This window comes from Cyprinodon variegatus, unplaced genomic scaffold (assembly GCF_000732505.1).
Source record: "Cyprinodon variegatus isolate N-32 unplaced genomic scaffold, C_variegatus-1.0 Scaffold207, whole genome shotgun sequence".
Taxonomy (NCBI): domain Eukaryota; kingdom Metazoa; phylum Chordata; class Actinopteri; order Cyprinodontiformes; family Cyprinodontidae; genus Cyprinodon; species Cyprinodon variegatus.
The window spans coordinates 190,755-211,355 of record NW_015150660.1 but is presented as its reverse complement, the minus strand read 5'-3'; the positions used below and the strand labels follow the sequence as shown (position 1 = coordinate 211,355).

At 38.3% G+C, this 20,601-nt stretch overlaps 1 protein-coding gene and 1 long non-coding RNA gene across 4 annotated transcripts in view; one reads left to right on the top strand and one right to left on the bottom strand.

Annotated features, from left to right (window-relative positions):
• Positions 1-20,601, top strand: part of LOC107088131 (neurobeachin-like) — a 142,538-nt gene that overhangs the window by 102,058 nt on the left and 19,879 nt on the right. Inside the window, exons 24-38 of one of the 3 annotated variants that reach the window (XM_015380080.1) lie at positions 250-467; positions 594-747; positions 1,182-1,205; positions 3,236-3,319; positions 3,943-4,123; positions 6,150-6,274; positions 6,383-6,448; positions 6,561-6,729; positions 7,015-7,409; positions 8,883-9,019; positions 11,175-11,329; positions 12,756-12,882; positions 15,476-15,595; positions 16,969-17,102; positions 17,681-17,742. In XM_015380080.1, coding sequence (XP_015235566.1) covers positions 250-467; positions 594-747; positions 1,182-1,205; positions 3,236-3,319; positions 3,943-4,123; positions 6,150-6,274; positions 6,383-6,448; positions 6,561-6,729; positions 7,015-7,409; positions 8,883-9,019; positions 11,175-11,329; positions 12,756-12,882; positions 15,476-15,595; positions 16,969-17,102; positions 17,681-17,742 — 2,151 coding nt within the window. Of the gene's footprint in view, positions 1-249; positions 468-593; positions 748-1,181; positions 1,206-3,235; positions 3,320-3,942; positions 4,124-6,149; positions 6,275-6,379; positions 6,449-6,560; positions 6,730-7,014; positions 7,410-8,882; positions 9,020-11,174; positions 11,330-12,755; positions 12,883-15,475; positions 15,596-16,968; positions 17,103-17,680; positions 17,743-20,601 lie in introns of all 3 variants that reach the window. The other 2 variants (XM_015380079.1, XM_015380081.1) reach the window with 2 other exon arrangements.
• On the bottom strand, positions 7,233-20,346 carry LOC107088132. Its single transcript, XR_001481368.1, has 3 exons — positions 19,766-20,346; positions 8,748-9,030; positions 7,233-7,371 (listed from the first exon to the last, which is right to left on the bottom strand). It is a non-coding gene; the product is annotated as an uncharacterized LOC107088132 (long non-coding RNA).

Genomic DNA, 20,601 nt, shown 5'->3' with positions numbered 1-20,601 from the left:
ACTTGGTATTAATGAACTGTTTATGAATAATTTTTATCTTGTAAATATGAAAAGATCGAACCGATCTTTACAAGCAAACTTCTTTAATGTGCTCAGTTATCTGAAGAGGTGAAACCTGTTTGGAAGTAAAAGTAGACACTGGCTTATCTGTAGCCATGAGTCATAGCATGAACTGTTCCAACTTATATTTATGTAAAGGCATGAGTGAAAAATGCACTGTTAACCTTTGAGTTGTCCTTTCCTTTGTAGGCCTTGCATGGCCGTACCGCAGCCCAGCTGGAGCGGGATCTGCGGGTTGACCTGGGTTTCCGGGGAATGCCCATGACAGAAGAGCAGAGGCGTCAATTCAGCCCCGGCCCGCGCACCACCATGTTCCGCATCCCAGAATTCAAGTGGTCCCCGATGCACCAGAGGTTGCTCACCGACCTGCTCTTTGCACTGGAGACGGACGTGCATGTGTGGAGAAGGTGAGTAGACCCACGTGAGCTGTGTGTGTCTGCTGCGCAAAATTAGGTCAGCAGCACTTTTTCCCTCTCAGGTGCATCACTATGTTACCTTTCTGCCCTAATTTCCCCTCTTTTATTTTGTTCCAGCCATTCCACCAAGTCAGTGATGGATTTCGTTAACAGCAATGAAAACATCATCTTTGTCCACAACACCATCCACCTCATTTCTCAGATGGTGGACAACATTATCATTGCCTGTGGAGGCATCCTTCCTCTCCTGTCAGCTGCCACCTCCCCCTCCGTAAGTGGTTTTTCTCTGCCCACATGTGGTAGTAAAGAGAACTGCAGCTCTTTATCTTTCAGATATTTGTGGAATTACGTGAAAATGTGTCTCGTCCTGTAGTTTTATGGTTGTTTGTTCATAAACAATAAAATGCTAAAAGTTTAAGAATTAAATATTAATTTCATATTAATATATTTGTGAATCAATTAAACGTCCAAGAACATGTGGTTTCTTCCTCTCATCAGTAACGTCATATATTTAACTTTTGACCTAACACAGCATTTTAATCTTTATTTAAACGTTGCTCTAATCGTTTGAATTAACAACTTGATTTTATAATTTAAAGAACCTTTTTATTTCTCTCATTTCTATATTTAATCTTTGGTTTCCTCTCTGTTTTATCTCTTTTTTGCGTATTTTCTTGTCTTTCTTTGTCTGTTTTGCATGCGCAGAGTTCTAAGAGTAGTGCCAACACTGTAAGTTACAGTTTCTTCTTCTTTTTCAACTCTGTTCATTCCTGTTTTAGTTTTTGGTATCATTGTGAGCAACACTAACCCATGTATGTCTGGCATCCCTGGTGACCTACAGTATCTGCTGAGCTTCTCTGCCACTAATTAAATCTTTAATTGAGATTAAACCTGCGGAGGACACAAAACAAATATAAGTCATTAATGAGAAGAGGGGAAGCATAACAAAGGATTATGGAATTTCTCCAGAATAAATCATTTGTAGTCTTTTTTTTTTTTTTTTTTTTTTTTTAAACAGGTCAGAAAAATAGTTCTGGTCAACATAGCAATGACTTTCAAGTTAATTTTGGGCTTTTAATTATTTATTTGATAAATAATCTTGATTGGTTGTTGATGCAACAGAACAGCTTATTAATTATCTTTTAACATTTCGGTGCATATTTTTTAGATGTCTGAAATTTAACAAAATTTTACATAAACCATCAAATATATATACATACATGCCCTCTAATTTTTGGATTATTGTCACTGAAAAAGTACATCAGCTACAAATTAAGCAAAACAAACCCTTGGCATAATGCTGCCACACCTGTGCTTTACTGCTATTCGACAGCTGTAATGCACAGCACATGAGCTTGAGGTTACTTATTTCAGAGCAGAGGCTCCTTTCTTCATCAGCACCATTACGATCCAGTGACACCAGTTTATAATCCGCATTAGCCTTGGTGATTTCTGAGGGTTTCAAACATAACAATCCTAGAGAAGCTCTCAAACAGGGTAGTGGCAGCATCATGTTGAAGTTCTGCTTAACCACTTCCAGATTCTTCAACTGCTCTTTAAATCAAAAAGTAAAGTTGGTTAAAGCATGGACAGGACTGGGATCCCAAAGACACATTAAAAATGGTTTTGGGTTGTTTATACTGAGCTAATTGCAACCTTTCAAATCTTAAGATCCATTTTGCTCTTTAGATTTGAAAGGCAAAGTCTGACTGCAAAATATTACATTACTTTTTAATAAAACACAACCTATTATTTTAGGTAAATATCTGCCATCTGTTGCCACCTTAAACAACCAGCAGTTTATTTGTGTTTTTAGCTTTTAGAATAATAAAAAAACACATATTTTTCTAACTAGTTAAAAGAAAAAGGCTCGAAAAACATATTTCTGGTTCATTTAATGTCATTCTTTTGCGAAAATTCAATTCAAATATTTGTCATAAAGTCCGCTAAAGCTTCTAACACTAATATTTTTTATCATCGTATATTAGTTAGTCCTTTATATCATTATTAGCTAGTATTAAGAGCCTTTGCTAAAGGTCCAAAGAGCCACATGTGGCTCCGGAGCCGAAGGTTGCAGACCTCTCTGCTATGCTGACATATAGCTTCTGGGATGGCCTTTTTTATTTTTAAACTGGTGGCCAAAATGACCATTTTGAATACATCTTACACATTCTTTCAACCCTGTAGAAACACATCCAGCTAGGCTAAAACTGGCTATCTTGTTTGCAATTGATTAGGGGACATTCATCCATGTAATAACTGAGGTTTAATAGAAGTTGTACTAAGCTTTAATAAAAAGGCTAAAACAATGCTAAAATAAACTTGCTATTTAAAGGCTGTTATTGGAAAAGTTTTAATAGATAGCAGGATCTGTAAAGGTGTATTTATATTTTTTATCCAGTTTAAATAATTCATATATTGCATATTATTAGTTTAACATTTCAACAAGTTCTGTTATTAATAAAAAATATCCCATTAATGGATATAAACGTCCGTATGAAATAAAACAGAATTAATATTTTGTCATTTATTTACTTACATCAAGATGTATTTGTTTGCTTTATACGGTGCCCTCCATTGACTTTGAGAATCATTCCAATAAATGACTAAAAGTTTAAACTTAATTTGACTTCATGCTCTTCATGTCTGTGGGAATTTCTGAGCTGGGCTGCAGTTTATTTTCAATGAGAGAAGCGTGTTTTAGGCAGTCCTAGAGACTTGCTTTTGCTAAGAATGTCCCGTTTGTATCAACACTAAAGAAGGCAGGAGGAGCCGGACCCCAGAGGGGTTCGAAGGGAGAGGAGGTGACCCCCGTTCCTGGGGGAGGAGGCGCAGGGGGAGAGGTGCGTACTGAGCCTGAGACTCTCATCATCACCAGAAGAACTAAGAGCAACAACCAGAGCACCTCTGTCCTCACTCTGTCTCTGTTATTCCTCCACTGTCTGTGCTCTAATGAGCCTTCAGATGCGTGCACTTTGTCTACTCCCCACAGATCTGCACACTCCTATTACAGAAGCAGTGAAACAGCAAACCCAAACACTTGATTCAAAAGCTCTGCTATGCTGCGATTGAATTTTCTATATTACATTTGAACTCTGTGCATTTTGGGATTAACGCAGAGCTGATTTAAAGGTCACATGACGACCACAAGCCGCACTGCTGCTGTCACAACGCCACTGTTGCCATTACCTGTGTGTCATCCGGCTGCATTTACTCTGTATTTTAGAGAGCACTTTACCAGATTTCATCATCTTGATTTCTCAGCATGACACTGAAGGTTGCTCTTCCTGTTCCCGTTTGTTTCCTCAAACAGCCATGGCTGATCCAGGGCCAGTTTTCCCAAGGCTGATTTATTTTTAGAAAACATTATTCCACTATCTTTCCTTATATACAGTGAGCTTATAACCCCGTTACTTGCAGGTCAATTCTCAAACATATGTGGATTTCTGTCATCTCTCCATCCTAGACGGAGTTGGAAAACATAGAAGCAACGCAGGGCATGTCTTCAGAGACAGCGGTCACTTTTCTGTCTCGCCTGATGGCCATGGTGGACGTTTTGGTGTTTGCCAGCTCGTTGAACTTCAGTGAGATCGAAGCAGAGAAGAACATGTCGTCTGGAGGACTAATGAGGCAGTGTCTTCGCCTCGGTGGGTCCTGCTTTAAAATATACCGTATTGATCGAAATCTAGACTGCAGCAGTCATGAGTGGGGGTGGAGATACTATGTTCCTTACAGGTTTACAGCTTGCTTCAACACGATGCTACTATGTGTAATATAACAGATAAATAATAGCGAAGATTAAGTCAGTTTGTATCTGAAACTAAAATAAATACATTTTACATTTACATATACATTTTTATAAGAGATAACACTGGAAAGGGCTTTTGCCACATGCTGCAAAAAAAAAAAAAAGAAAATGGGTAAAGATTTTTTTAAATATGTATACTTTCCCTGAGCAGATAAAGAAGATGATCTGCTAATAAAATTTGTATTTTTGTCCTTTCATTGATTATAGTTAGATATTATGAAATTGAAATAGGATGATGGGTTTTCTTTTTTTTTATTTTAAAAGTAAATTGTTTTGTTCCATTGGTAAATTGCATTGCTTATTTTCTCAAACCAAGGAAAAATTATTTTATTTTAGGAACAGCTTGTCTTACTTTTAGTGCATCTAAAAAAAATTTTAATCATAAATTTCAGATATTTTTTTTTTCAGATTAAGAGACTTTGATCTCCTAATAATGATTCAAAAAATGTTTATTTCTATCAAAGTAGTTATTTGAAAATAAAAGGACAGTATTGAAATCAGATTTTTTTTGCCCTCCTGTCTCTATCGTTTGTTGTTCAGGACTTGCCCTCTTTCTGCTTTTCTTGCAGCCAGGTGCTGGAGAACACATTTTCCCTTTAGATGACTTTTGCCATCTTTGTACTTCTGGCTTCATTTGAAACAGCTCTTTGATGCTGAAAATTGCTCGCTTAAAGTCTACTTTGCTAAGTGGCACAATCCACAAGAAAGCGTGTGCTTTGAGCTAAAAAACTGGCAATGCTGACATGTAGTGCATTCGTAAATGAGCAGCTTTCATGCCAAAAATGGGAAACTTTGGGTTACAATCTAAAATAAACTGCTACAATCAGCTATGTTAATTAAGTATCTTTGGCACCACAGCTTTGACCATTTTTATTCGAACCAGAGAAGGACCTAAAACGACATGTTCCTGACCCTGAGCAAACAAGGATCCATTGGTGACTCATCTAAAGCCTTTAGCAGCGATTCTCTATCATCACATCCATCGCTTGCTGTGTATGAGAACAGAGTGACTCCCTGGTTACAGAGCTGACCTGCAGTATGACCCACACTCTAAAGCAGAGAAAGTGACAAGTGAAATATGAGGAGTACATTACAGCATTTTCTATATATAAACCACTTCTTCTCAGCCTTTTACATCATTTAGCTTGTAGAATCCTTTATTTATGAAACTTAAGTAATAAAACATTGCTCATGTTCACTGTTTTATAGTAATATATATGCTATTCCGGTAAATAAACATTAGTTTTTTTTTTTTTTTTTTAGATGCAATTCTTCAACTTTCTTAAAATCCTCTGATTAACCTAGAAGCGGATTCATAAATGCATCTGCATTTCTGAGAAGAAAATTAGATGTTTAATTAGGGCCCAAAAGTAGACAAATAAATAAATAAGCAAAGAAGGAAGAAAGACAGACTTCTGGTGCTGACCAAAATATACCCTGTTCTGATTGGTCGACTCTTTAATCAGGCTTTTTTTTTTATTATAAAGAATTTGCTTGTATAGAAATTAAGAGAATTTTCATTCATTTTGCCCAGAACCAATGTCTTTGAGTCACGTAGGTTTTTCTAGAAAGCTGAATTATCTTTAAGAATACCTATGAAATTCAAATTTGCTGGTCTGCTTTTCATGCTTACAGATTTATACCTCAGTTTGCAAACACCTAAAGAATGTATTTTTTTAAAGTTTTTGCTAAATACAAATCTGTTATACTGCACATCAAATATTTTCTTCTAATTTAGCTGAAAAATCAAACTTGGAAAAACCAAATTGCAAAACATCATTAGGCATAGCAGAGGGATCCAACTGTAGCTTTATGTAGCCCTCAGCATCATACCACCTTTACATGTTTTCTCCTTCTGCCTTCAGTTTGTTGTGTAGCTGTCAGAAACTGCCTGGAGTGCAGACAAAGACAGAGAGATCGAAGTTGCAAGTCTTCATTAACCAGCAGCAAGTCACAGGACAGCCTCCACAGTGCCTCCACTGCCAGCAAGGTACCAAACAGACATTTCATCATATTCGCATCCTGTAGCACCTTAAGGCTGAGACAGAGGCTTTGGCACCTGTGACCAAATAAATTTCATGCCTTATACTCTCAGCAGGATCCAGACAGACTCCTGCAGGACGTGGATATCAACCGTCTTCGAGCGGTGGTCTTCAGAGATGTGGTGAGCAGGCCTGTTTGTGGTTTTTTTTTTTACTTTATAACACAAGCGTAAAATGCTCTCTATTTACAATGTATATTTTGTGTTGTTTTTTTTTTTGTTTTTTTTACTGCAGGATGACAGTAAGCAAGCGCAGTTTTTGGCGCTTGCAGTCGTATACTTCATCTCTGTTCTCATGGTGTCAAAATACCGAGACATTTTGGAACCACAGAGAGAGATTGGCAGGTCCACCAGCCTGTCGGGGAGAAGCATCCGGCACGAGATAAACTCTCCAACCAGTACAGGTGATTGTTTCTGTGTTTTTCTTCTTTTACTTCATCTTGTACATATCAGTTATTCACCAGTGACTCATCACTTCAACGCTGGAGTGGAGAAAATACAGGCTGCATGCAATAATCTGCCAGGGATATCATACCCCACCCCCCCAAATGTTTTTTAATTATTCAGAACAAACCAAAGTTTACAAGAAAAGATGTTAGTAGATTATTTTCAGTCATAAAAGCATATTTCCTTATGGGTATAAATGTGTTTTAATTAAAGCAATGAAATGTTTTTTCTCATCACAAAAGAGCACCCATCCTCAGCCTTCACTGACCGCGACAAGCAGACCCCTACCCCCGTGGACGACTCCCCACTCGCCGGCCTCCCCCACACAGACTCAGGCATCGGAGAAGAAGGACACGTGGCCGGATCTCTCAACGGCTCAGAGGTGGGCCTTGGAGGGCTGGGTTTGGGCCTGGTGGGGAGAGAGACAGACAGAGACCGAGACAGAGACAATGGAAGAGGAGTGGGAGGAAGTGGGGGAGGAGGCACAGATCTTCTGTGCAGTCTGTCTGATGTGCGAAGGTCGCAGGAGAGCCTTCTGGATTCTCCCCATGAGCCCAGATCCACTCCGAACTCGAGCCAAGCCCCTCCTTCATCCATCTCTAGCATCAGCCAAACAAACAAAGGCATTAATGTGAAGGTGAGCTTAAAACAAGGATATTATATCAAGTCTGTGTGTTCTTCTGACGTATTTGGAAAAAAATGGTTTTAATACCAGTTAAACAATAAAGAAGAAAATCTTTAAACTGTTCCTTAATAAAAAGAAATCCAATTTATTCTCTTTTAAAAAGGCCTAATTTATACGTGTGCATTTTAGACCTCACTAGATGTGCATGATGAGAGTATTGTTTCAGCATTTCGTTTGCCCCGATCAAAGCTCTGAATTAGGTTGGCTTTAGTCAGTGCACCTGATTGCTGAAGTTAAAGTAACGAGAGGAGAGGAGCCTTCTGATTTTTGCAGCTACCAGAGCCCGGTAAGTGGTTAAAAATGCTCTAACGTACCCAGTTCCCCCCTTTTCAAGCAAGTTTAGCCTGAATGCACACCACAAGATCCTGAAATAAACCTAAAAACCCTCATGGGTCCTACTGTACTGCAGGTTATTGCGCTTGTTAGTGAAAACACGCTGCTTGCATTTTGCACATCTCTGATGTTACTGCTATTTTCAAATATCCATTACTGTAAAAATGTCCCTAATTGGTTATTTATTCTCCAGGTGCACAGTATTTATATTGTTAAAACACTTTACACTACAGTTTTGATTTATTTTTTAACTCGTCACTATTATGTTATTCTTAAACACTTTTCTAAGGAATCTTTAGTTTAAATATTTGGATATGCTTGTCAAAAATCAAATACAGCTTGACAGGAAAGGATTTCATATTAATTGTAAAGCATGAAGCTACTGCAGAGGTGTCACGGTTTGGACAGGCTTTGGTGCAGCAGGACTTGGTCAGTATCAAATCTAGACACCAAGACTTCTAAAAAAGTATGAGAGGGTACCTACTTGATAAAATGAGGAAACATATATTGAAGAAATTAAAATGCAAGCAGAACCCTGCTGCATGGCAAAGATAAAAAATATATACTGGTGAAACCACGCAGGACAGGCTTAAAATGGGAAATATCAAAACCCAGATCTCAATGAGATGCAAACGGCTGAACATGCAGTAGGAAAGAAGCAAACCTTTAATCTGGACAAGAAACAATCTCTCTGAAAGACAGTAACACCAGCTGTTAGGGGGTGGGAAGCTTTTTGCCTCTTTTGCCTTAATAATTAATTTATGGTTGTCTGTTATATGTATATGTTATCTGAAATAAAATGTGTTCATTTTTCTGCTTTATTATGTGTCATGCATCTTTTAATCTCTTGATATACAGTCAGGCTGACTGATCTATATTTTTATCTATGCAGTTTGCATTAAAACAGCGTCAGAATCTTAAAAAAAAAAATAAATAAATAAAACACTTTCACTGTACCTCTGCTGACAGGCTGTGCTTTCATAGTTTAAATCTTCCTTCGATCTATTTCTCTTTTTTTTTAGACACAAATCAAATTGTGTCCACAGTAATAATTCATTGTTCACCAGATTTTATTATTTCCCTGAAATGCAGGAGATCCTGAAGAGCTTGGTGGCTGCTCCCATTGACGGCACAGAACTGGGTCAGGAGTCCGGACCAACACCGTACCACCCAGACCCTGCCTTGAAGACCCATCCTATGCTGCCCATGCAGTTCCACTCCTTTGACAGGTCAGTCATATCTACAATGAGACTAACAAAAAAAGAAATATATCTGTCAGCACTTTAAAACGCATCCAAAAGTTATTACAGTCAACATTGATTGAGACCCATAGATTCACTTAACAGCAGTTTCATTTTTCCTTCACTAAAACAAAAAGAAACCAGATAAAATCTATTTGGATATTTTAAATAATGCTTTTAAAATGACTAATACAGCAATGGTTAATCCTTTTGTTTAGTCTACACTCACATCTGAAAATTTCTGAGCTGCTTGAGTTTCCTCTGCATCATCTAGTCTCCTTGATCCTGCTCTGTCACTGCTTCTGTGAGCTAAGTCATTGATTGAATACAGTATGCATTATTAATAGCAGCTGCTCTACATTCATCCCTCCAGGATATCTGCATCATTCTTAAGGCCTCTCTCCATATTTTCGACCCACTTTAGGCATTCTGTCTAAGTGCTTGTAGAAATCAATAAATAGATATTTGGGTAGCGTAATCTCACTCTAAAATAACGGGAAAAATCTACTTTTATATTTTAGAAGATGAATTTTAGGAAAAAGCTATAAGTGGGGAAATAACTAAATAATCTCAATAAATCACCAATCCAAGAAATGTTAGTATCTGTCTACTTTTACATTTCCAAATGTTAAAGAATACAGAGGCTCTGATTGGAACCGCTTGGTTCCGATCTCTTAATGCAAGACCCAGTCATGCCCCGGTTTTACTTGTTTTGGGAGACACTACCAGTTGTTTGATTGCTAAAACAGGAAATGTTTTCACTCAAACAATGTTGTTGAGGTGGAAATAATGAATTACATTAGTTTTAAAGTAATAGGACGGACTAACTTCTATCCAGAGTCAATTATTTGCAGTGAACCCAAAGCAGAAGCAAAGGTTTATATTATCATTCCAGCCTCTACAGGCTCTGGTCTCATCTGTCCTTTTGCATCAATATTATGTTACATTCACACTGCACGCGACTGAAGCAGCAGAAGCAGCTGGTTTACATGCAAAGTCAAAGGTTGCTGAAGCGGATCGCTATGATCACTCCTCTGAAACTGTTTATTATGGCCCAGATTAATGTTAAATGTCGAAACCTGTCGGCAAAATATGTTTGCTTTTATTATTCCGGTGCCTGTAGTTTGTACCACATACCTGAAAAACGCTACTTCCTCCGCAACTCTAGGGGGAACCCCCCAGCTGCTGCTGGGGATTCCCAGTGACAGACAACACTGGTATGTGGGGGTCTGAGCGGTTCCACTGGCAAAATAATATTTTATGGCAGTATTGTAATCTTAATGAACTGACTGCATAGAAGATGTTTTAAGGTGGACTTTCTCATTTAGAAATATTGGAACAATTTTTTTACCCACTGATCACAGCAAATATAGCTAAGCCATTCTCTGCCATTCAACACAGGAGCAGCAGAAGCATCAGATGCATCTGATTAACTTTACCGGATGCACTTCAGGAGCATCCGAGATGCTTTTGACGCACGTTGGATCTTAATGTTTACACGTATAAAAAAGTGAAGCAGCAGCCACTTTTTTTGCTGCCAAAAGCATGTCTGGTGTAAACGTAGCATTACTTTTCATTTTTAAGAGTGACTTGGAGATAAAGGCCTGGGAGAGTAGCAGACCTTTTACTATATCTTAAAGAAATAAATAAAAACAATATTGTTTTTTTCTGTAGCTGTATTAATAAAGTCAAATTGTTGGTTGGGTTTCTTAACATTTTTCAGGGAAAAATTATGTGTCTGCATAAAAAAAAAGTTAAAGTTTGATTTTATTCAACCGTCAAGTTTCCATTGGGAAAGGATTTCTAGATAGAAATATTAGAATATTGGCTTTAATACTTTGGTTTTATATTAGCTGATTAATTCAATAATTTCCATATTATTTCAAATAAATGAAACAAGCAAAAAAGAGCCAAATCTAAAAAATATTGTTCAGTCTGTTAAATAAGAGGCTTTTCTACACTACTACTGGCATATGTTGTGGCGACCTCAGAGAGGACCTAAGTCACCTGTCGCTTCATGTTGCCACACTGTCTGACTGACTGTCACGTCAGTTCAGTACTGTTTTAATATAAAGAGCAAACTTCCTCTCTGGTGTCTCATGTGCCTCTTTGCCTCATGGTTTTGTGTCTCATCTTTTTTTAGGAGTGTCGTTGTTCCAGTGAAAAAGCCCCCACCAGGCAGCCTGTCAGTCAACACGGTGGGCACACCCACCACCGGTGGATCGGCCACTCCTGGCAGCACACCCAACATTTTCGCTGCTGCAACAGCAACCCCTAAGAGCATGATCAACACCACAGGTGAGAACTTACACAGATCAGTCAGATGTATGGATAAAGCCTTGCTGCTACAAAATAAAAGTTGTTCAGGGCAGAAAAACATACCTGGGGTGGAAAAAATATATGTTAGAAAATAAAGGAAAAACATCCTCTCTTTTTGTTTCTGTTCTATGTTTATAAAAAAAAGAAGAAAAGTTACACTTATCTCTGTAGATTTTGTTAAACTTCTATGTGATTGTGCAGGATCAAGACGCACACAAAAGACTTTGCAGCCAAAGTTTGTAGACCCTTTAATTTTAAGGGCCAAATGCTTTAAAATCCTGGTTTTGATATTTTAAAAAATTTAATTAAGAAGGAAGGGAGGGATCCTTTTTCTTTTCTTTTCATTTACAGATCAAATCTTCTTGTTCAACTTAACAAAGACCACATCCTTACTACCACTATAACCTATCTCTAAATGCTTTACACAGCTGCAGGTTTTTCTCACTCAGTTTTGTATTTTCCAACTCCAATTTGGATGGTTATATAAGAAAGATAGCAATTTGATTTACCAATATAATTGTGTTTCTCTTATCTAAATATGTAACTGTTAAAAATAAACTTACCTTTTCAATAATAAAATATTTCAATACATTAATTACAAAACACGTCAAATGTACTTGCTTTTAAAAAAGGAATAATTTATTTCCTTCTTTTAAAAACCATCCTCTCTATCAAAAAAGTGGTATCTTCTTATTATTATCAGGGTCGAATTGGAAAATAAGAATTTACAGAAAACTTGCAATAACGTCGGGCAGGAAAAACTTTTATCAATGCCTCTCTGACCCTGATATAGATTTGGTTAATTAACTGTTTTACCTAAATGACTTTCCATGTGGCAGGAACAGAATTTGAGAATTGATTGAGTCGTCTCAAAACTCTCCTTCGCTTTATTTCCACCCAGAGAAAAAAACAGAATAAAGACGAGCTGAATCAGCAGCTCCTTTTTTCAGAAATAGTGTCAGCGTTGCAGGAACCAGATGAGACCAGTTTACGATTGGATAGAAAACACAAGCAGTTCAGTGCAAGAAAGCAATCTCTCCTCTGGCTGTCAGCAACGCTTTCACACAGTTGCTCTTGTTTACTTTTCTTTTTTGCTCCTCGTAGAAGATGTAGCATCACACTCTGGATCCATTGTAGGGGAATAGATTGGTATTGGTGTCTCTGCCAGCCTCTCAGAGTTACTGTTCTGTGTTATGCCTCCATTATGAACGAGGCTAGGGCTTTGCTCCCTGCATTAGATTGCTTTTTTATATTGATTGCAAAGCTATTTTCACAAACCATGATCAGAAAAGGTGTGGCTGCAGGTCTGGATAAATAATATCTAAATAAAATGTATTTGCCTCTTATTGGTGTTTTGTATCAGTGATAGTCAACTTATTTTGGGGCATCACCCCCCCCTTCCCAGGTGCTGCTGATTCTGCCTCCTCGTCCTCTTCGTCCTCGTCGTCGTTCGTTAATGGCGCAACTAGTAAGAATCTGCCTGCGGTGCAGACAGTGGCGCCGATGCCAGAAGACACCATGGAGAACATGAGGTGCGTTTAAACACCGTCATGAAAGCTGCTCAGCCATTTGATTTCTTTCCTCTTTTTTTCGTTCCTTTTTAGTTTTTGTTACCACGTTAACTCGTCTGGCTTCAAGTGTGTCTCAATCATACTTCCACCTCACTCCCATCCCTTCATCGTTCCTGGAGAGTTCTTACAGCTCACAGGGAGAGTAGATGATGTATTTTTGTTCTTGTCCGTAAGAGCTGCTGAATATCAGGAAAGTGGCTGCACCAGCCACTTTCAGCCGCAATGAGTTTATTTAAACACAGCATCTAATATTTAGGTGAAACTAGAGCAAAGCATAAACTGTTTTATGTGTAAATTCATAGAATCCGCCTCTGAACACAAACGGGAACATCTGGTACCGTTAGAGTAATGAAGTAATGAAAAATCTGAACATTCACAGGAATTTAATTTATCTTATAGGATCTTGCTTTGTTATTAAACCTCCTAGATGGTTAAAAAAAAAAGAAAGGAGAGAAAAATGGCTACAGTTGCACACACAGAATGAACTCATTAGAGGACGGCTAGATGCATCCAGCCAGAGGAAGTGAAACATGAGCTCGCCTGCCTCTCAGGTTGAATATCAATCAAGATTAATATTCCTCCCCACCATACTTATTTTAAGCTGTCATGCACACGTACCACTGACGCATCCCACTTATTTAACACTGTAATGCTTTTCAGCCTCGACATGATGACTGTGTTTCATTGTCTAAGCTTGCTTTTCACTGTAGGTAAGGTAAAAGCCATTAATTTCAACACACTGTAAAGGTAGTCATACCCCTTGAAGTTTTTTTTTATGTTCTTCATGTTACAAACAATTAATGCGTTTTGTTTGGATTTTATGTGATAGACCAACATTTTTCAAAAAGAAACGAAACAAATGTTTAGTCCCCCAAATAGCTGATACTGTATCTGGCCATGCATTTATATCAGTTCCATTTACACAGATGCTTCTAAGTGAAATCCAGAGAAACCTTTAACTTTCTGTGGTCAAATTAGCAAGTGGATTCCACCTGTTAGTTATTTATGCTGCTTTGAAAGCCTTAGTGGTGCACATTTAATCTGGAGAAACTGAAGGAGCTGCTTAGGCCCGCAGCTGAGGACTGACAATGTGTCAACAAGACATCTGGACTGTTTGGAATAGGGTGAAGAAGATGGAAACATGAAAAGCCTGTTTGTAGTTTCCCACAAGCAAGGAGAAGGTGAAAAAATGGCCAGAGAAGAAGCTTTTTTTTAGATGATTTGGGAAAAAAAAAAACTAGCACCCCCACATAGATCTATGGTGCCAACAGCATTATGATATAACATTATGAGTGAGGTCGTATCCCAAACCAGTCCCTAAACCCTGAGAACTAACTTTCTTTTTGCGCGTTCTCACAGAGGGTCCACCACATTAAGTGCCATCCCAACCCATGTGGTGGGTAGGGCCAGTGGACTGTTTAGCCCTTAGATAGCGAGTCTGCATCAGATGAAGGCTTGCTGGAATTCAGTAACAAGTGTTACAGCTGCCTGCTGGCGGAGGAAACACATTCCGCCCAATGTAAATTCTTCTGGTTTGCTGCATCTTCGTAATAATAATCTCAAGTTAGTATATGAAAAAAACTTAATTAACTCCAAAAGGATCAGGTCCTCTTTGAAACAGTTTTATTCGACCGTATATATTTGTTTTAGGAAAGAGGCAAATGTTTAATGCTGTTAACCTGCCCCACAGAGCTACAGCCACACACGGGGCATTGCACTGTCGCCATAGCAGCCACTGCTTTTTTTTTTCTGTTTGAGGGAAGAAGCCATCCCATTCTTGTTTATACCCCCCCACCTTCAATCAAGGGAGTGACACTTGATAGTGAAGTGTTAGTGATTAGGGAGCGGTTTGGGATTAGGTTTAAGTGTTCAGAGCACTAAACAAACAGCTGGAGCGGCTTTAGATAATGTGGAAGTCAACATCTGGACCTAAATCTGAGGCACAACTTGATGTCTGAGTCAAAAACATTCTCTATTTGTTCTGACTGACTTCCAGTTAGTTTCCAAAGACAACTAGACAAATCAAATCTGTATCTAAATTTAGAGAAAAAAAACAACTTTAAAAAATATATATTTAAATTCAAAACGATCTGCAGATGTGATTAAAGTAAGAAGTGATTCTAGAAACTATTAACTCAGGGGGGATAAATATAGTTAATCTAACTTGCTCTTCATTGTGTTGGTCTTTCACCTCAATCCAAATAATATACAGTAACAAATCACAATATTGTAACAGAACAGGAGAAAGATTTCAGGGGATATGACCAAATATTCAAAGCTATGTATTAAAATATGGGCTTGAACTCACAGTTCGCAATGTTTTCTAGAAAAATCTAACTGTCATTAACATCAATCTCTGTTTTGTCTCTAAAGTTTGAACAGGAAATGACTTTAAGGAAGCAAATGATTTGAAGAAGTTTGTGCTTTAGTATTAGCAGACACTTGTTCTTGTAAAAGTGCACAGACACAGGAGTGTGTGGGTGTGTACGTGTGATCCTTAATCAGTGTGCATGTCTGCATGTGTGTTTTTCTTTATGTGTGGTTTGTATTCCAGTGCCTATTGTGAGGTGGCGCAGTGTGCGCTGCGCAGCGGTCAGACGCCCCCTGAGCTCAAGTCTTTTAGCTCTCTGGCAGGCTTCCAGGCAGCCCCCCGAGATGCAGGACAGTGTTTTAGGCAAGAAGACACCCGTCCTGTCCCCTTCCCCTCTCTGCCACACCCTCCACCACACCCTTTCTGCTCTGCCCAGCTACGACTAAATGTTCTCTGTATGCCATGTAACAAAAGACGGACATCTTTGCTTTAGCAAGATGACGGCATCGCTTTTGTTTTAAGGCCAACAGCTCATACTTTTCGCATTTGCGGCACCACATTTTAGTCTGTCACTTAGTGCATGATTGTCTTCACACACTGAGCCCAAAGTCTAGATCAGACCTGGGTTACACTGTATTCTTTAACCCTCTACTGCACTAGGAAAATAGCTCTAAAGTTTTCTTTTTGTTTTATAACAACAAACTCAGCAGTTTTTTAACATATTGATGTTTCAGTTTGCTTTCCTGCAATTTAATGCTTTAATATAGCTTTTATATATATATATATATTTTTTTTTTTTTTTTTTTTTTTTCAAAACACAGAACACAGCCATCGGTATTTAGTAGCTTACACATATTACCAAGTAAGGACTGAAGATACCAGTCAGAACTTCACATCTACTCATTACGAACTTGAATCATGCCTTTAGTGATATATTTTTGGTACTTTTTTGTGCTTTAATTAAAATTTAATCCAAATTTCCTAAATTTCAAGGTTTCAGAATTATCCTACACACAAAAAAAATGCAAACAGTTAAGCCAAAAACTATTCAGCTTCCCTGCAATTTTTTTTTTAAAACATGCATTAATACAAAATAAATTAGAGTCTAGGGTTTGTTTCTACTCTTGACTAAAGTTACATGTTTTATTAAAAACCCACAATAAGATAAATGCTTTAAATCATGACTAAGAATCCAGAATTAATTTCATCTTAATCCACTTTGAGTGCATGCAAACCACTCAAACCAGAGCTGTAACTTCAAAATATTCAGCTTTTGGTTTCCAAGAAATCTTAAAATGTACTTTCTTTGGTCAGTGAAAAAAATGCATCTATAGTGATCTGTTGTTCTGTTATATAAAGCTAAAATTATTTATAGGACAAGCAAACATACAATCCAGTTTGTGCAACATATTAAAGCTGCCTCATTCATTTATTTTTTTCTAATTGATTTGTTCAATAATGTTTTTAACTGCAGCACCTTCCCAGTATTAACACAGCCGCCGAGCCACTGAACCCAAACCATCGTCATGTTTGATTCGGACCTTTTGTGTCGTCCATGTCTGGTTTACACTCCCTGCTTTTCTCTTGTCCTCACATTTCCCTGCTTATTTCTCTCATGCATGCATGTTTTCCATCTGTTTGTAAATTCTAAAAAGTAAAGTCTGTTTGTCACTTATCTTCTTCTCACTTGTTTTCTTTCTTCATCTTTCTATCTCGCCCCATCCCCCCCTCCACAGCATCACCACCAAGCTGGAGCGTGCTCTGGAGAAAGTAGCACCGCTGCTGAGGGAGATCTTCGTGGACTTCGCTCCCTTCCTGTCCAGGACGCTGCTGGGTAGCCATGGGCAGGAACTGCTCATAGAAGGTACAGGTGCTGTACACGGCTCCTTTTTCTCTAACTGGCGTCCCTCTCTGTGGAGTCTCCTCATTTACTGTCCCTCACCGCCTTGTCTGAGTGTAAGAAACACCGAGCGTTTGTGTGTGTCTGAGAAACTGAGTGAATGAGCGTCTCTGAGCTGCTTCACCCATTCGTCAGGCAAGTATGAAGTCAACACTGCACCATAAGAACTCAGATAGCTAGACAGGTGATTTTTTATTTTTTTATTTTTAGATCAGATTATATTTAGCATCTCTTAAATTGTAGGTTGTCCTAAATGTGTCCTCAATCTGCCCACCTGCTCCTTGTTTTGTACTTCACTGTCTGTGTCTTTTCTCAGTTTCCCTTCTTTCTCTCTTTTCTCCTCTTTCCTTTCCTGAATCTTTCTCCTTGTTGTCTTTTCTGTGGCATGCTTCTTGTAAATTAAACTTTTGCGACTCTAATAACAAAAAGTATTAACACTGCTATACCTTTGCTAAAGTTCGAGTGTGTCTGGAAGTTCGATTTATTATTTTTTTGGTGGATCAGGAGATGAAAGACTCCTGACTGTGGTGTTTCTGTCTGTTCTGCAGGTCTGGTGTGCATGAAGTCCAGCACATCTGTGGTGGAGCTAGTAATGCTGCTCTGTTCTCAGGTTGGTGACCATCCAACTTCGTTCTCTGTAATCTTCTTCAGCTCCACTGAGAATATTTTATTTCACCATTTCAAATTTATAAAACTTAAATCAATCCATTTTCCATCTCGCTTATCCCTGTTGGGATTGCAAGGGGTGCTGGTGCCTATCTCCAGCAGTCAATGGGCAAGAGGTGGGTTACACCCTGGACAGGTCGCCAGTTTATTGCAGGGCAACATAGAGACAAACAGGACAAACAACCATTCACGCACACAATGAGCCTAAGGAGAATTTAGAGAAGCCAGTTAACTGTAACAGTCATGTTTTTGGACTGTGAGAGGAAGCTAGAGTACCCGGAGAGAATCCACACATGCAAAGGGAGAACAAGCAAACTCAATGCAGAAAGACACCAGGCCGGGAATTGAAAGCGGAATCTTCTTGCCGCAAAGCAGCAGTGCTGCCCACTGCAGCACTGTGTAGCCAAAAGACTTAAATATTTACTTGAATTAATTACATAGAAAAGAGACACAATCCAATAGCAAAATATCGCGATAATAGAATATTGTGTTAGACCAAACAAGAGGTATTTTTCTAACGTAGACATTTTATGGCCGAAAAAAATCAAGTTCAAGATAATCTACAGGAAATGCTACTGAAGCTGTTACCCTGGGGTGCATGCAGGCATGTCAACTGAAATTGAAGTGGAAGGAATAAAGGTTTGATTAAAGTTAAGCAATCAACAGAAATACCTTCATCCTCTAGAGCTGTTTTTTTTTTACCTCTATCCTGTTAGTCCACTCTCTTCCATTGTAATAACAGCAGTGCCTTCTCCCCTCCTGCTCATGTATCCACTCGTGCATTTGCACGCTTAAGGAGGCAATCATAAAATGTGCTCTTATCCTTGCAAATAGTTCAAAATTGATTGCCTGTATCTCGATCAAGAACTCCAAGCACTTGATAAATAATAGCCATCTTGATATTTTAAGCCTGTATATTTGATATGTATTTTTGAGATGTGAAAATACACATATCAGTTGTTACAGGCTTGTTTTTGTTTTTTTTAATCTTTAGTTATTAAGACAATCATTTTACTTTTTTTATTTCATGACCCCCCTGGATTGTTGTCTTACTCTTAGTAACAGCTCAGGTTTGTGTTTTTAATCAACCTCAACAAAACAATAATTCATTTCCCAATACTAAATTACTTTTTACTCCAATTCATTCCTGAAGTTGATTTAAATCTGTAAGGAAGGACATGTTCACTAAAAGTATACCTGAATCTGTCAGTTAAGTGATATTTACAATTTTATATCCTTATCCCAAAAGCAAGCTTAAAAAATGTTAAACACTCAACAAAGGATAATATGATGCAGTTAAAGTTGCGGTCAGATTTCGTTCATGTTTATGTAAGTACAGTACGTGCAGACATTCATCTCTGGTACTTCAGGTTTTCAGGAGGAACAAAGTGCAGCTGGAGCTACCAATGCCTGGTTTAATGACCGTGGTTTCACTGTGTTGGATTGACCAGTAATTTGCCCACTTTGGAACCCTAAGGAGATGTGTTATGGATGGAAAGACAAAAAACACAGCAGAGCGGCACCCCCCCCCAGAGCTGGAGGCTGATCAGCTCCTTAGTTGGCATTAATACTATAGTTTATGTAAAACTAAAACGGATTTTAGCATCCAGTAACGGTAAGGATGGAAAAATCTATGAGGGCCTCTAATTTTTTAAGTAGAATAACCAAAATCTGTAATTTTTTTCTTCTAAGGAACGATGCCTGCAGCTGGAGAATCCTTTGTTTGTTCATAGTTTCATAAATATTTATTGTCTCTTTTGATGGAACTTAACCGATAAACATATGCTTACAATAAAATAAATCTAGTTCTATGCCCAGAAATTTGACAAAACATTAAAAAAGATTGAGTTTAATCCCCAAAAACAACAAATCTTTATTAATGTCTGAGGTTTTTCTGGTTCGTTTCTCCTGCATGCATTAAATTTGGTTTCCTCTTTTTTGTACTTGATGATCAAAATGAGACTCACCATTACAGAGCAGGACATCTGCAGTCACATGTCTTTTTCCTTTTTCTCCAATTCTTCTTCATAAGAGCTCTTTTTGGAATCATCCTCAACTTCTTTCTTCCTGGCCTTCCTCTGTAACCTAGCCTCTTTACATCTTCTCTCCTTTATATCTTCAGTCACGCTTCCAGGCTCTTCTGCTCTTCTGGCTGCAGTGTTTTCAGTAGCAACTGCTTTCATCTTCTACCCTTCCATCCCACCACTCCCTTTTGCTTTTGTCTTTGCTCTTCTGGGGGGGCAGCTCGTCAGCATGTATATTATTACCTCCAACTCCCTTCTTGTCTGCCATTTGAGGCCCATGGAGAGCAAACCCAAGCCCAGAAATCGATCCCCTGGATGCTGAGGGTGTAACAGGAGATGGCCTTTGTAGCTAATGGAGCGCTGATAGTTTTCAGGCTTTCAGCAGCACTGTAATCCTGTTTAGAATGTCCCCCCCCTCCTATATGCACAAGAAAATGGAAAATCATGCACAGTTTGATGGATGTATTTCCGCTGATATTTACAGAGCTGTGAAAGTGCAATTTTTCCACTTTTCACATTGAATAATTCTGTATCAGTCCCCCTTAGTTACACTGATCAAGGTTTGTGTTTACTGCTTTTGTAATACGGTATTTTAGTTAAAACCTCCCTGATATTTTATAAAAATGTCTTTCTACAGTGTCTGAAAGAAATCTTAAAAGTTAGAACGTGATGTCCAGTTTTAGATTTGTTCAGTTAAACTTACGGTGCACTAGGGGCATGATGTGTTTTTTTTTATTTTTATTATCTCTTGGCCCACTAGCCTCTTTTTCAAGTCTTCT